Consider the following 14,788-nt stretch of genomic DNA (forward strand, 5'->3'; position numbering starts at 1 on the left):
ATCTCACGTCAGGTCGGAGGCAGTTGTTGACTTTGGCTACAACCGTTTGTTCCATTGTAGACATGCGGATCAGCATTGTCTCACCATCTGACAGGCATCTGAACACATGTATCCACTCCAAAATGTATAATCTAACACACTAATAAATAATCCCTGTGAAAATATAACATTTTATAAACGGATTTAAACAAACAGCTTTAACAGTCATTCAGATAAGATTGCAGATCTGGCTGCATTGGCTGTTTGAAAATAGCAGATTTACAAGCTCACGACGCGTCAATGCGACGCGTTGTGAGCTTGTAGATCTGCTATACAAAATATGCAAGCACTTATGCAAGAGCATTTTCTGGAGTTTGGACCTGCGCAGCGGCGCCGCTGTTATCTTTTCATGGCCACCGGGAGATCGGACATTTAACCCACGGTCCAACACACACTAGCCTTCATCCATTAATGTTCTCTCCAGGCTAGCTCTCATTAACGCGGCGCGGCGCGGGACTCTGTATAGGATCACTTCATAAATGTGACTTTGACGTTGGTGTACGGCCAGATTTACGGATTTATTAATTGAGACAGTTTAGATATTCCTTGGTCAGCATTGTTTATCTTTCTGTTGATAAATGAGGGCCTCTGTCTATAAACCTACTGTAACCTTAACCTCAAAACCACGTCAACCTGGGCGAAACACCGGGAAAAGACAGAGTCCGCACACTAATTCTACTAGTTCTAACGGACCGCGAACAGAGAGTAGAGGTAAATGGTGTTTTGTCAGATTCAAGCTTCATGAAATGTGGTGTTCCTCAGGGAAGCATTCTAGGCCCAGCACTGTTTTTGGTATACGTGAATGATATGACAGACGCCTGTAACTGTGATTTATTCTTGTATGCCGACGATTCTGCTCTGCTGATGTCCCATAAGGAACAATCAACACTGGAGAGTTCCCTGAGTGAGGAATTGACAAAGGTTAATTCCTGGCTTATAGACAATAAGTTATCTTTACACACAGGGAAGTCGGAATCTATCCTATTTGGTTCTAAAATCAAATTAGGAAAGAGCCCAGAGTTCAAGGTCAAATTAAATTCTGACTTCATTGAAGCTAAATCATCGGTAAAATACCTGGGTTGTATCTTGGAGGGTAACCTAGATGGCCGAAATATGGCCAGCAAGGTGCTGAGCAAAGTCTCCGGACTGACAAAATTTCTGGCAAGGACAGCAAGGTACTTGGATAGGGAGACAAAACAGGTAGTAGCCAATTCTCTTATTATGTGCCATTTTGATTTCGCTTGTACATCTTGGTTCGAGGGCTTATTGAAATCCCTCAAAACAAAGCTACAGTCAGCTCAGAATAGACTGATCAGGGTCATTCTAGGGTTAGGACCCAGATCCCATATAGGTAGGAACCAGTTTAGAGAACTCAACTGGCTCCCAGTAGAATCCAGGGTAATCATGGCCAGATTGACCATGGTTCATAAGATATTATATGGCGAGGTCCCCATATTTTTAAAGACATGTTTTACTCAGAGAAGCGAAGTACACCATTTTTTCACCAGAGCCAGTGTAGCAGACGTGAGCCTTCCGGCTTTTAAAAGTAAAGTAGGCAGGGAATCATTTACTTACATAGGAGCCACACAGTGGAATGACCTCGAAAACAGTGTCAAACTGACAACAAATCTGAGGACTTTTAAATACAAAACGAAAGCATGTCTATTAGAAAAGGTTCCCCTATAGAGGGTCTTTAGACTAGGAAAGATAAGGTAGCACTTGTTTGTGTACTGTGTATGTTACTTGTGTTCTTGTATTGTTTGTATGTATGTACTGTGACTGTTACTTGTGTTTTGTATTGTTGTGTAATGTGTACTGTGTCTGTACTGTGTATGTCACTTGTGTCTATGTAGTGTTACGTTAGTTACATGTGTTGTAAAGTATTTTAACGTATTGATTGTTAATTGTAAGAGGACCTCAACGGAAATAAGTCTCAGGACTTTCTTGTGTTATCCTCGAACTGCGGTGACCATGTGGTGATGGCTTTTCAAATAAATCAAATCAAAAAAAAATTATCGTTAGCCTTGGCTAGCCAATTAGCATTTCTAAGTTTTTTAAAGGACGCATTTGTGAAAAAGGTTCATGATGTCATCATTGTGCATGCTGTTATGAGTATTTAAAAGGTGAATGGACACACATATATTTCCTCCTCTCTCCACCAGGGGGCAGCGATGACTCTCTGCTTCTCTGAAAACACACCCAGGTGTTCTGTGAAAAGACAATAAACCAATAAGAATCTGAATGTATTAACTGTGTGAACCTGTTAATGATAATGATAATGAATTTATTTATGTAGCACATTTCCAGACAAGTCACAAAGTGCTTTACAGTGCAGAATAAAAAAAGGGCAATCATGATAAAACATTGGATAGAAGCTATTACAGACGATCATAAATCAAGTGGCACAAATACATACAAATATACTCAAATAAAACAAAATGACAGTACAATTTAAGAAAAGGCCTTAGTATAAAGATACGTTTTCAGAAGAGTTTTAAAAGATGAGACTGATTTTGCACGTCTTAGGGTGACAGGTAGTGCGTTCCATAGCTTAGGGGCCCGGACTGAAAAAGCTCTTCCACCTTTAGTGATGAGCTGGGGTGTGGGGGTCTCCACTCTCCAGGAGGGCCTTGTCAGAGGATCGAAGGCTGCGTACAGGCCTATAAGGTTCCAGCATGGCAGAAATATAAAGGGGGGCCTGTCCATTCACAGCTTTAATAGTCATTAAGTAAAATCTTAAAATCAATTCTAAAATTAACAGGTAACCAGTGAAGTGCAGCTAAAATGGGGGTGATATGGTCACGTTTCTTGGTGTTGGTTAAAAGATATGGTCACGTTTCTTGGTGTTGGTTAAAAGCCTAGCAGCTGAGTTTTGCACTAATTGGAGACGCGATATTGCTTTTTTGGAGAGGCCTGAATATATGGAATTACAGTAATCTATACGAGAAGAAATAAAAGCATGAATCACCTTTTCTAGGTCTGCAGGTGACAGGAAGCTTTTTACTCTGGCTATGTTCCTTAGCTGGAAGTAGCAGGTTTGGACTGTTCGTGTCACTTGGGGATTAAAAGTGAGGCCAGAGTCGAAGAGCACACCCAGATTACGGGCCACCTCCTTCACATTCGGGGAAAGGCTACCGAGCTCTGAAACATAATTTTGTGTAGCATTTGGGGGACCAAAGATAATTATTTCTGATTTTGCCTAATTTAGTTCAAGGAAATTATTTGCCATCCAGTCCTTAATATCGGAGAGACAAAGCAAGAGACTGGACAGGTTACCTGAGGCGCCGGGTTGTAATGGTAAATATAATTGTGTGTCGTCTGCATAGCTGTGAAACTGAATCTTATGTTTGCGGATAATATTGCCAAGGGGTAGCATGTAAATAGAGAACAGGAGGGGGCCTAGAATCAATCCTTGCGGTACTCCACAGGTGAGGGGGACTGGAGGGGAAGAGGCTTCCCCGATCACCACTGAAAATGATCTGTCTTTTAGGTAGGAGCGAAACCAGTTTAAGGCTGCTCCTTCAATGCCAACCCAGGATTCTAGGCGGTTTATTAAAATAGAATGGTCGACTGTATCGAAAGCCGAGCTCAGGTCAAGGAGGATTAAAATTGAACAGTTGCCAGTGTCCGCCACAAGCAATAGATCATTTGTAACTTTTAAAAGAGCGGTCTCTGTGCTGTGGAATGACCGAAACCCAGACTGAAAAATCTCAAAGATACTGTTAAAATTCATAAAATCAAGCAGTTGAGTGGACACAATATTTTCTAAATTTTTTGATACAAATGGGAGTTAACACTTTAGAATAACCCTCCCTTATAATAGTACATTGATCATTCATAACTATTGGTTAATGTGTTATTCATAACTTGTTAAACGTTTATAATGGTTAATTTAATGATTTAAAACTATGCTATAAATAGTTAATAGATCATTAACAAGTTATTAGTAAACTAGTTAAAAACCTAACCTCCCAGCAGCCTCCCTGCAACTACAGTAACCATCAAAGTAGAAACAACTCAGTCCATTCAAACAACATTTGACCAATACTTTGTCAATAGTGTATCTTAGTAGGAAGGGCAGCTCAGTTGGTAGAACACTCTCCTTTGGACCACAAGGTTCTGTCTTTGATCCTGCTAGTGATGGAATGATCAGTGTTTTCAATGAACTGAATCATTGGGTTCAGTTCACTGAAATGTTGTGTTCAATGTACTGAATCATTGGTACAGTTCACTGAAATGTTTAGTTCAAATGACTGGTTCAGCAGTTGATTCAGAGTTTGAGTTTGGCTGCATTGTGTCCTCTTCACTGAACTGAATCGCAGGCACTTCATTTCCTGACTGAATCACCCGAACGTCCTCTCTGGCTATGGGATCTAAACTCCTGCACCTGAACGTCCTCTCAGGCTATGGGATCTAAAAACTCCTGTGTCATGTAAAACATGTTTATATTTGATTGATGATGATTGGTCCAAACTACCCCCCCCCCCCATCTGACCACATTGTCATCAGTGTTGTCTGATACAACAAATCATGTGATTATTAAATGTGATTATTAGATTCATTATTAAAAGAAATGAAGCAGAAGACACATGATAATGTGAATTCACACGACCGGGATGGTTTACTAGTTTAGTTGTTTCACTTCTTACACAAGCATGTTGTTTTGTGTATGTTTTATAGTTTTATACACTTTTATACATAAAACAAAAAAACAAAGTTTAATAAAAATAAAGTGAACCTGGGTGTGTGGGAGGAGTCTAAAGATCGTCATTGGTTGTCGGCACCAGAATACGACCTGACAGAAGAAGAAGAGAGACAGTTAAAACAGACACACAAATAAATCCTATGTATGTATTGTGTGTATTTCTCCATAAAATGCATAAATGTACACACACTAATACACAACAACATTAGGGTTCAGTCATCAGGGTCACATGTTGCATCAGAACTAATGTGAACATTTGACTCATTTAGGACTAAATGTAACACTGATGTATTAAAGCTAAACGTGACAACATAGAACACACTTTGACCTCTAACTAGGTCGTCTAAAGTGGTCTAAACCGGTTAAGGTTCTAGACCAATATAAACCAGTTTAGGTTGTGGCTTTACATGTTTGTTTGTTTGTTTGTTTGTTTGTTTGTTTGTTTCTATTTCTGTGAGGATTCCACATGTCATGTGATCCTCTGTTTATCTGACCTCATTTCCTCCACTGGTAGTATAATAATTAATGAAACATGTTAATTAAACATGTTATTTAAACATGTTAACTAAACATGCTAATCACCTCGTTTCTTCCACTGGAAGTAGATGAATCCAGACAAGAACAAGACCAGACCCAGAACCAGACCTGATGCTCCCATGGCCACCTTGTTCTTCACTGACTCTGGCATGGAGAAATCTGACAATACAAATATTATATTAATTATATTATATTATATTAAATTATATTATATTATATTATATTATATTATATTATATTATATTATATTATATTATATTATATTATATCATATCATATCATATCATATCATATTATATTATATTATATTATATCATATCATATCATATCATATTATATTATATTATATTATATCATATCATATCATATCATATCATATTATATTATATTCAGACCTTTATAATCGATGATTATCTGAAGACATTAGTAAACTAAGCTGATCGATGTTTTTACTTTCAGCAAAACAAATATACCTTCAGGTAGGTACAAATAGAGAATAATCCTTTAACCCTTTAAACAGAGTGTGTAACACATTACAGTAGATTACAGTAACTGACCCCAGTCCATCTTGATAGGCGCGGTCAGGCTGGGATGTTCCACCATGCATGTGATCTTCTCTCCTGATCTGTATCACTCACACACACACACACACACACACACACACACACACACACACACACACACACACACACACACACACACGCATAAAGACAAACAAACACTACAATTAGGCACCATAGCATTAGACCGTTATAGAAAATAAGATAGGCTTATACTGATATTTAAAATAATCATGAAGTAGAATGTGTGTCCATGTGGATCTGCTCAGAGCTGAAGCGGCCCCTCCTCCCCGCCCGGTCTGGCAGTGAGTGAGCAGCTGTTAATAAGCACTAACATTAGGACAGATTGTGAAAGTAGCCGATCTACACGCTGAAACGCACAGCGATTCAACACATTGATCTGATGATCTTTGTTAATATTTCATTCTATGGAGAAGAAAAAACTTGTTTGACTATTTTTGTGTAGGAGCGTGAATGCCCCACTGGGCTCTCCTCCACTCTAGTGTTTATTGTGTATTCCATTATTCCCCATTGCAGGAAAAATAGGAAGGCAAGAGGCAGAAGAAACTTAGTAACGAGATACACGCGTAATAGCGTGTTCCTGTGTGTGTTTGTGTGTGTGTGTGTGTGTGTGTGTGTGTGTGTGTGTGTGTGTGTGTGTGTGTGTGTGCGTGCGTGCGTGCGTGCGTGCGTGCGTGCGTGCGTGCGTGCGTGCGTGCGTGTGACTTACTGTAATATTAGCCTACCAATTAATGGGCCATTTTCAGCAAGTGAGTAACACTTGTTTTATTTTTAAAGAAAATATGTATAAGTGTCTATTAAGTGTGTATTTCTATGTACAAATAGAAGACTGGTTCCATTTTTATTTGCATTTAAAATATTTAGCCTACTGCATTAGTTTTACACTGATATTAAATTAATGAAGACTAATTGAACATTTAAATACAGCTAATTGTTTAAAAACCTTTTGGGTGAAATGGCGAAACAATCATGACTGATACACATGAAAGAATACCCTTCACAGCTAATAGAGAATTTTATATTTTGAGAATGGGTTCAGAATGGAATGAGTACGGCCTTAGTTAAATGTGAATCTCTTTCTGCTATAAATATGCATCCACCGCTCTGCGCGCCCCTTCATGCAGTACATTTTTGGTACCGAATTAACCGGATTAAAGAAGCAAAAGACCTGAAATAAAATAAAATAAAACCGCAAATACCGCGGTGCGCTGCCCGCAATACTATCTGCATATCGCGCTTCTGAGCCACTTTATTGTACAGCCGTTTTAATTATGTAACCGTGACAGCCCTATCTGGGTGTGTACTCCAGGTAGGAGTGGTACTGGTAGTAACAGTAGAGGTGTGTATTTATATGTATAGGTGTCTGTTAGGTGTGTACCTGGGTGTGTACTCCAGGTAGGAGTGGTACTGGTAGTACCAGTCTCCATCAGACAGCTCATCGGTAGAGGAGAGACCAGAGGTCAAAGGTTCTTGACCTCTCCACCAGGTCACCAGGATCACTTTAGGATAGAAGTCGTAGCTGCTGCACCTCAGCATGTGAGTGTGTTCACCACGACGAGGGGGAGTCATTGACTTCAGTCTCACTTTGGGCTCCACTCCTAGAAAATATGATTATTATTATTATTATATATCAGTCATAGGAAAATGTCATTATCATTAATAATTGTATATCATCCAAATGAGATCCAAATGATTCAGAAAGACGCAAAACGCTTGGTCTTCAACCAGCCAAAATGTTCACGTTTCCCGGCTCTCACCGTTCTCCTCTCCCTCCATTGGCTCCCAGTTGCTGCCCTCACAGAGTACAAAACATTGATGTTGGCCTACAAAGCAACCAAAGGTATGACAGGTATGACACATCTTCAAGCCTGATCCAACCCTACAACCCCTCCCACTCACTCAGATCAGCTAACACAAAGAAGCTGTCAGAACCTTCTCTAAAACACGCTGGACAACGCTCCACACGTCCTAGACTCTTCTCCCTTCTTTAAAACACCCTGGACAACGCTCCACACGTCCTAGACTCTTCTCCCTTCCCTAATACCTACACTATACCACTACACTATACTGTATATTATCTTAACATTTTTATATTATACCATTATATACTGCATACACATTATTGCTGTACTATAATATATTATCATATACTATCTTACACTATTATATTTGCTACTATTGTTATTGTTACTACTTGCACTGTATCTCTTTCTGTCTCTCCTCTGTCTCTCTCTCTCTCTCTCTCTCTCTCTCTCTCTCTCTCTCTCTCTCTCTCTCTCTCTCTTCTTTCCCCCGACACGGTCGAGGCAGAAGGCCGCCACCCTAGAGCCTAGGGTCTGCCTGACGTTTCTTCCTGTTGAATTAAGAGGGAGTTTTTCGTTGCCACTGTCGCAAAATTGCTTGCTCAGGGTGGGATGTCGGGTCTCTTCTCTACATGTAAAGTGTCTTGAGACAACTTGTGATTTGACACTTTAATAAAATTGAATTGAATTGGATTAAAACACCCTCGACAACGCTCCACACATCCTAGACTCTTCTCCCTTCTCTAAAACACCTTGGACAACGCTCCACACGTCCTAGACGTCTTCACCCTTCTGGCTCCCAAACTGTGGAATACACTCCCCATTGCAGTTAGAACTGCAGACTCACTCCCAATCTTCTGCCATAATCTGAAGACTCACCTCTTCAGACTCCACCTCAACTTGTAGCACTAGACCTAGCCTTGATGTTTTATGCAAAGGTTAGGTAGTTTCAATGTACAGATGTACTGATATTATATTGTTTAGACCGGCAACTGGCGGCCTGGGGGCCACATGCGGCCCCCACCTTCAATTAATGCAGCCCGCGCGTTAATATCGGAACACTGATATATTGATTTCAGCTGTTACAATTCCAAACATGACCTGTTTTAATTACTTCAGTCTATATTAGTAGCTTAATGACTAGTATTAAAATTATATTGTCTTTTTTATGTCCAATGTATTTGTATTTAAGTTAATAAAGTTAACATAAGTATAACTAAATGCATTTGAAATTAAATAAAAATGTTACTTTTCAGGATTCCAATTCAAAAATAGTAAAAGAAAATCACTGGCACTCAGTGCCACGCTATGAGCTTGTAGCTCTGCTATTTTTGAATAGCCAAAGAAATCTAAAATGACAGAGATGCGTCCCCGGATTGAATGGGTTAAGTAATGTTTTATAATCATTATCAGATCAATATTAACACCATTAATCATCTCTGAATATAATGATTTATTATGATGTCATGTTATAGTTTATGAGATGATGAGTGCAAGTGCTGCTCTGAGATCAGCTCACCTCTCTTGTTCAGAACAGAGGAGTAGTAGGTCCCAATGTTGGGTTTGCAGAATCTCTCTCGTTCTGCTCTCAACACAGCCAGTTCTCCAGGATCTTTATTGATGTGCTCTGCGTTCTTCACACCAAACTCAGTGTATCCAACCACCTGATCTACTCTACTGTCCCACCTGATGATCTCATCACCATCGAAATTATTTGACACTATGTACTGTATGTCCTTCAGCTCACTGGAGTTGAACACACAGCGTTGAGCTTGATAGTACACATATCCATCTGCAAATAGACAATTAAAAATGTCATTAATGTTCAGTTTTATTATCATCTGTATAATATCAACACTAGGCCAACTGCCCCCTATCGGCCAAGTATGTCACTACATAGAGTCTAAAACAGGTTCAGGTGTGAAATCTTCCATTAAAATTGTTGTCTAGCGTGGCTGAGTAAACAAGGACTCTGTCTGTCTGTCTGTCTGTCTGTCTGTCTGTCTGTCTGTCTGTCAGGCCCCATCATGTATTTCCAGGATAACAGAGATAACACTCACAGAAAGGTTATTTTGAGAGAGAAATGTCTCACAATATGAATACATTTAGATATGTTTTATTGTGATGGTAACTGTTGTATAATCGTATTATCTTGGATTTTGACATGATTCTTTTTTTTTTTTTATCCCACGATTTTGTAACCCTTATTTTTCACCCGGTGCCAATTTTCTAAGTGATCCTGGTCACGACACTCCCCTCACCAGCAGCACAGGGCCGAGCTCATGCCTCCTTCAGTGCATGAGAGCCAACTGACCTTCTTGTCACCTCACAGGGGGGAATTTTCCTGGTTGGACGTAGCGCGTGGAAGGAACACGTTATTCCAACCAGTTCCCTTCCCCTCCATCAGGCGCCCTGGCTGTCATGGGGGAGGCGTTATAGTGACCAGGATTACTACATGTTTTTGTGAGGGTATTAACTACCCTGATACCCTGATTCATGTCTTTTAATTGAAGAAAGGAAAGTAAAGTGTGTGTGTGTGTGTGTGTGTGTGTGTGTGTGTGTGTGTGTGTGTGTGTGTGTGTGTGTGTGTGTGTGAGATCAACAGAGAGCCATAGAGTAATAGGGGGCGGGGCTACTAGCAGCCCACACACTGACTGTAACTCACTGTGAGAGACGATGGAGCGTCTTCAGGTGAGTGGGACAAGTGATTAAGAACCATTGGAAGCTAATTAAATAACAATAGAATAGAATATATCGTAACACGGTAGAACACACCACTGCATCTACATACTGTAGTTGTACCATCTACATCTCACCTATGCTCAGGTTGTACAGAGCAGATACTAATGCATAGATTTGTAAATTAATAATTAAAGCACCTTGTGAGCACCTTTGTTTACTAAAAATACATATTATTTAGAAAAGATTTCACCATAAAAAACATAAATGCTTAATATACATGTTTAAAGACGCACTGAAGTGACATTTTTGGTCATTTTATTTTGAAGGTTCAGCCTGAAACGTCGGCTCAACGACCCTAAACCAATCAGAAGGTCCCATCCCTTCAGGCTATGGGACGTTGGATCTCAATCACTTCAGCCGTGCGCAACAAGGCTAGTGTTTGTTTACAAGTGAGAGAGAGACGGCCAGTGAAGCACGTTTGCTACTACCTGGCTTATTTCTAACCTATAATGTTTTCAGATACGAATTTTAGTGTGCAGGTGAAGTTTAAAATGAGTAATACACTCATCTTCAATGAGATTCAAAACGGAGTATCTCTGTAATTAAAATCAGCTGTGTTTGAAGAACGTGCAGCTATGGGAATCAAACAGGTGCATGTAATCAAGATTCATTATATTCATGAAGGCTGCGTTATGTCATCACGCAGCACGTTTTCGTTTACAGGAAGTAATTAAGATTGGCTTTTTAGGGACTTTAGATGTAAAAATAACAAAAATTGGTTTTTTTCATTTTTTTTTGGCAACTATTGTTAGGTATGCCCATATGATGACCACGGATATGCTCTAAAAGTGTGAAAAACATATTTTTCATTTCACTACACCTTTAAACGTTTTCATTCATGTTAAATATATTCAACCGTTTTAGATAATAACTATTGTGTTAATAGTATTCATGTACCTTTCACTGGTGGTTTCTTCAAGGCAGTGCGAAAGATGCTCAGCTGGGATTCGCAGAACGCCTGCTGATGCAAAGCTGCTTCATAAGCTGTTGGCCAGGTAATATGATCTACAAACGGAGGCTGAGGCTCCACCCCCTTCCCTATGTTGAAGTCTGTGTAGACCATCACTTCACCATCCAGTGCATACATGTCCTCTTTATATCTTTCTTTAACTGTGTCTGAACAGCCAAAGACATAAATGTCCTCATGAAACACTGGAAATAAAACAAATATGACATTAAATTCAAAAACAAACTTCTTCAGAATGTTTCATCATCATCAATCATCGTCATCATGTTAAACGTGTGTGTGTGTGTGTGTGTGTGTGTGTGTGTGTGTGTGTGTGTGTGTGTGTGTGTGTGTGTGTGTGTGTGTGTGTGCGTGTGCGTGCGTCCGTGCGTGTGTGTGTGTGTGTGTGTGTACACGCGCGCGCACATGTGTGTGTGTGTGTGTGTGTCATATAAATGTATATATTATATAATGACATAAATATAATGTACTTACTTCCTGGGATCGCTTTGACATGAAGTACAGAGGAGAGGACAAGGAGGGTGGCTGTAATCTTCATCATCACTGATCAAAACTGAACTGAATATAACAGATGAGAATAAACAGATGAGAATAAATATATCAGAATAAACAGATGAGAATAAATATATCAGAATAAACAGATCAGAATAAACAGATCAGAATAAACAGATATTTACCTCAAGAGAAGTTCTGGAGTCTGAACGAGAATGAAGGAGGACTCGTTCTGTAGTTTAGAATAATCAGCCAATCAGATTAAAGATACGATGTTACATCATCTGTGTCCAGGAAGACGATGTTCAGGATTATTGCACATTATGAACAGTATGTAGCTGCTGCTTATGCACCTCATATCTATAACCTCTGTACCTTATGCATCTTATGTCTAACCTGAACATACTGTACCTTAAGCACCTTATGTCTCCTCATGTATATATTGTACCTTATGCACCTTATGTCTAACCTCATATACATACTGTACCTTAAGCACCTTATTTCTAACCTCAAGTACATACTGTACCTTATGCACCTTGTGTGTGTGTGTGTGTGTGTGTGTGTGTGTGTGTGTGTGTGTGTGTGTGTGTGTGTGTGTGTGTGTGTGTGTGTGTGTGTGTGTGTGTGTGTGCGTGTGCGTGCTTTTGCGTGTGCGTGTGCGTGTGTGTGTGTGTGTGTGTGTGTGTGTGTGTGTGTGTGTCATTAGTGTGTATTGTTCATAAGTCAGGTTGCACAGTGTAAAATAATTGATCCAAAGCCTGTTGGTTCGGGCCTTGAGGCTGAATAATAACACTATGAATAAACTGTATGTATATTTGATATATCAATAACAATATATATATATATATATATATATATTTAATTTATCAAAAGATACATAGAATGTGTTTATAACAATATAAACACACTGTATGTTTCAATAATATAAATATAACAATATAAGTAATAAATACATAACAATAGAATATTACAGAGGAGAATAAACAGATCAGAATAAACAGATGTTTACCTCAAGAGAAGTTCTGGAGTCTGAAAGAGAATGAAGGAGGACTTGTTTTATAGTTTAGAAGAATCAGCCAATCAGATTAAAGATATGATGTTGCATCATCTGTTTCCAGAAAGACGACAGTCTGGATTATTGCACATAATCATGTATGTAGCTGCTGCTTATGAACCTTATGACTCCTTATGTAACTCCTCATGTACATACTGTACCTTATGCACCTTATGTCTAACCTAATGCACATACCGTACCTTATGCACCTTATATCTGCTCATGTACAAACTGTACTATATATATATACCTTATTGTAAAGTCAAGACTCAGAAAGGGAGCTTTGACTTAGTGGTGAGAGCCTAGGGCAAATCCTCTTCCTACTGGCCCATGTATAGTCAGAACTGAACTACACCCCTGCTCTACTACTGCCCTGCTCCACACTACATTTCCCAGAATGCAACAGCAAAATGGCCGCTCATTACCTGATCAGAAACACCTGAAAAGGGATGGAGGTGCTCAGTCAGTATACAAACACACTTCAAAGAGGAGAGAAGGAACTCCAAGTTCTACAAGAAGTTCAGCCCAAAGATGCCAATGGTTGGTGAACTGGTTTTATTGACTTTGTTTTGCAATACTGCTTATGTGTTTGAAATGTGGCTTATAATGTGTTCATGGTTAACTGGCTAAGTTTAAATGAAGGAACACATTGCAGCATTGCACACACATTAAGTAGCATTGTCCTCCTTTTGTGTCTGGAAAGAAAAGTGTGAAATGCAAAATAATACAAAGTTAAAAAGGTTAAAATTCTGTATGATTTTAAAACTACTAAAATGTAGAACATTCATGAAATTACCATGTTATGGTTTATTGAGTTGAGACTACTAAAATGTGGAATTCATGAATTTGCCATGTTTAAAAAATGCTTACAATGCTAAGTGAAAAATAGCCGATCTACAAGCTTGTGGGTCTGCTATTTCCTAAAATGTGTCTTTATTCCATTTAAAGGACTTAAAATGGTTTATTCATTTTAAATGTTTAATTCATTTAAAATGTTTAAAATAATTTACTTTAAATAACTTGTTTTAAGGCATTGATTGGTTAAAGACACTTTTGTTTGCCTAAGGGCTGTAATTGTTTTAAAGCATTTATTGTTTTAAAGCATTTATTGTTTTAGAGCATTTATTGTTTTAAGGCATTTATTGTTTTGGAGCATAATTGTTTTAAAGCATTTATTGTTTTGGGACATTTATTGTTTTAAAACATTTAATGTTTGAAACCCTAAGTTTTGAAAACCCTAAGTTGTTTAAAAAACACCCTCATTTTGTTGTATAACGGCAATGTTGTTAAACCTTGTTTCTTTCTGTCTTTAAGGTTTACAACCTGTCTGTCTGTCTGTCTGTCTGTCTGACTGACTATGATTGACCAATCAACAAAAAGAAACCAACAAAAGTGAAATATAAGAGTTGGAAAAATAAAGAAGTTGATTGAGTTTAAGACTGAGTTGTGTCCTTGTATTGGGTTTGGAGCTGAACTGTGATGAACTTGACAGTTGTAAACCAGCAGCCCAGCAACAGGACAAGAAGATAAAAGGCTTCAGAAAGTCTAGCAAAGGGAGCTGATGAAAAGTGTTGCGGAAACAACGAAGAAACCTGTGAAAGTCAATACTCAACTTCCAGGATAAAGATAAAGAAAAGGAAGGAAACCTCTCACTGATCAAAAATGGCGGAGGATGCTCTTGGCAAAACAATGGATCAGTTAAAGAAGGAGAGGACTGTCGCAAAAAGCTGCTTCACCAGGCAGGCCAACTACCTCAGCAGGAAAGCAGACAGTTTAAATGAGTTGGAGCTCAGAGAAGAATATGCAAGACTATCTGCTGATGCACGGAGGGTCATTGGAGCTAATGATGATTTCAGGTCTGGGCTACTA

General features: G+C 38.9%; 1 protein-coding gene across 2 annotated transcripts; it reads right to left on the reverse strand.

Moving 5' to 3' along the window:
* Positions 1-1,227: 1,227 nt before the first annotated feature.
* On the reverse strand, positions 1,228-12,975 carry LOC311045703 (H-2 class II histocompatibility antigen, E-S beta chain-like). Of its 2 annotated transcripts, none has more exons than XM_084057664.1 (10): positions 12,875-12,975; positions 12,051-12,149; positions 11,848-11,931; positions 11,304-11,558; positions 9,184-9,456; positions 7,241-7,457; positions 5,839-5,906; positions 5,327-5,440; positions 4,778-4,834; positions 1,228-2,247 (listed from the first exon to the last, which is right to left on the reverse strand). In XM_084057664.1, the coding sequence occupies exons 3-9, from the start codon at positions 11,912-11,914 to the stop codon at positions 4,797-4,799; spliced, it is 1,032 nt and encodes a 343-aa protein (XP_083913790.1). In that variant the 5' UTR covers positions 11,915-11,931; positions 12,051-12,149; positions 12,875-12,975; the 3' UTR covers positions 1,228-2,247; positions 4,778-4,796. The 2 variants fall into 2 exon arrangements, with proteins under 2 accessions (XP_083913790.1, XP_083913789.1); XM_084057663.1 differs by having other exon boundaries at positions 1,252-2,247; positions 7,241-7,460; positions 12,875-12,966.
* Positions 12,976-14,788: the final 1,813 nt, after the last annotated feature.

The sequence above is a fragment of the Gymnoscopelus microlampas genome (assembly GCF_963454915.1).
Source record: "Gymnoscopelus microlampas genome assembly, chromosome: 5".
NCBI lineage: Eukaryota > Metazoa > Chordata > Actinopteri > Myctophiformes > Myctophidae > Gymnoscopelus > Gymnoscopelus microlampas.

Bases quoted from the DNA above. Each gene is read 5' to 3' on its own strand.
- LOC311045703 (XM_084057663.1), bottom strand. From the start codon at position 11,914: ATGATGAAGATTACAGCCACCCTCCTTGTCCTCTCCTCTGTACTTCAT. The intron at 7,461-9,183 runs GTGAGCTGATCT...CATATTTTCTAG, and splicing joins CTCTGTTCTGAACAAGAGAG to GAGTGGAGCCCAAAGTGAGA. The intron at 4,835-5,326 runs GTGATTAGCATG...TTCTTCTGTCAG, and splicing joins CTTCCAGTGGAAGAAACGAG to GTCGTATTCTGGTGCCGACA.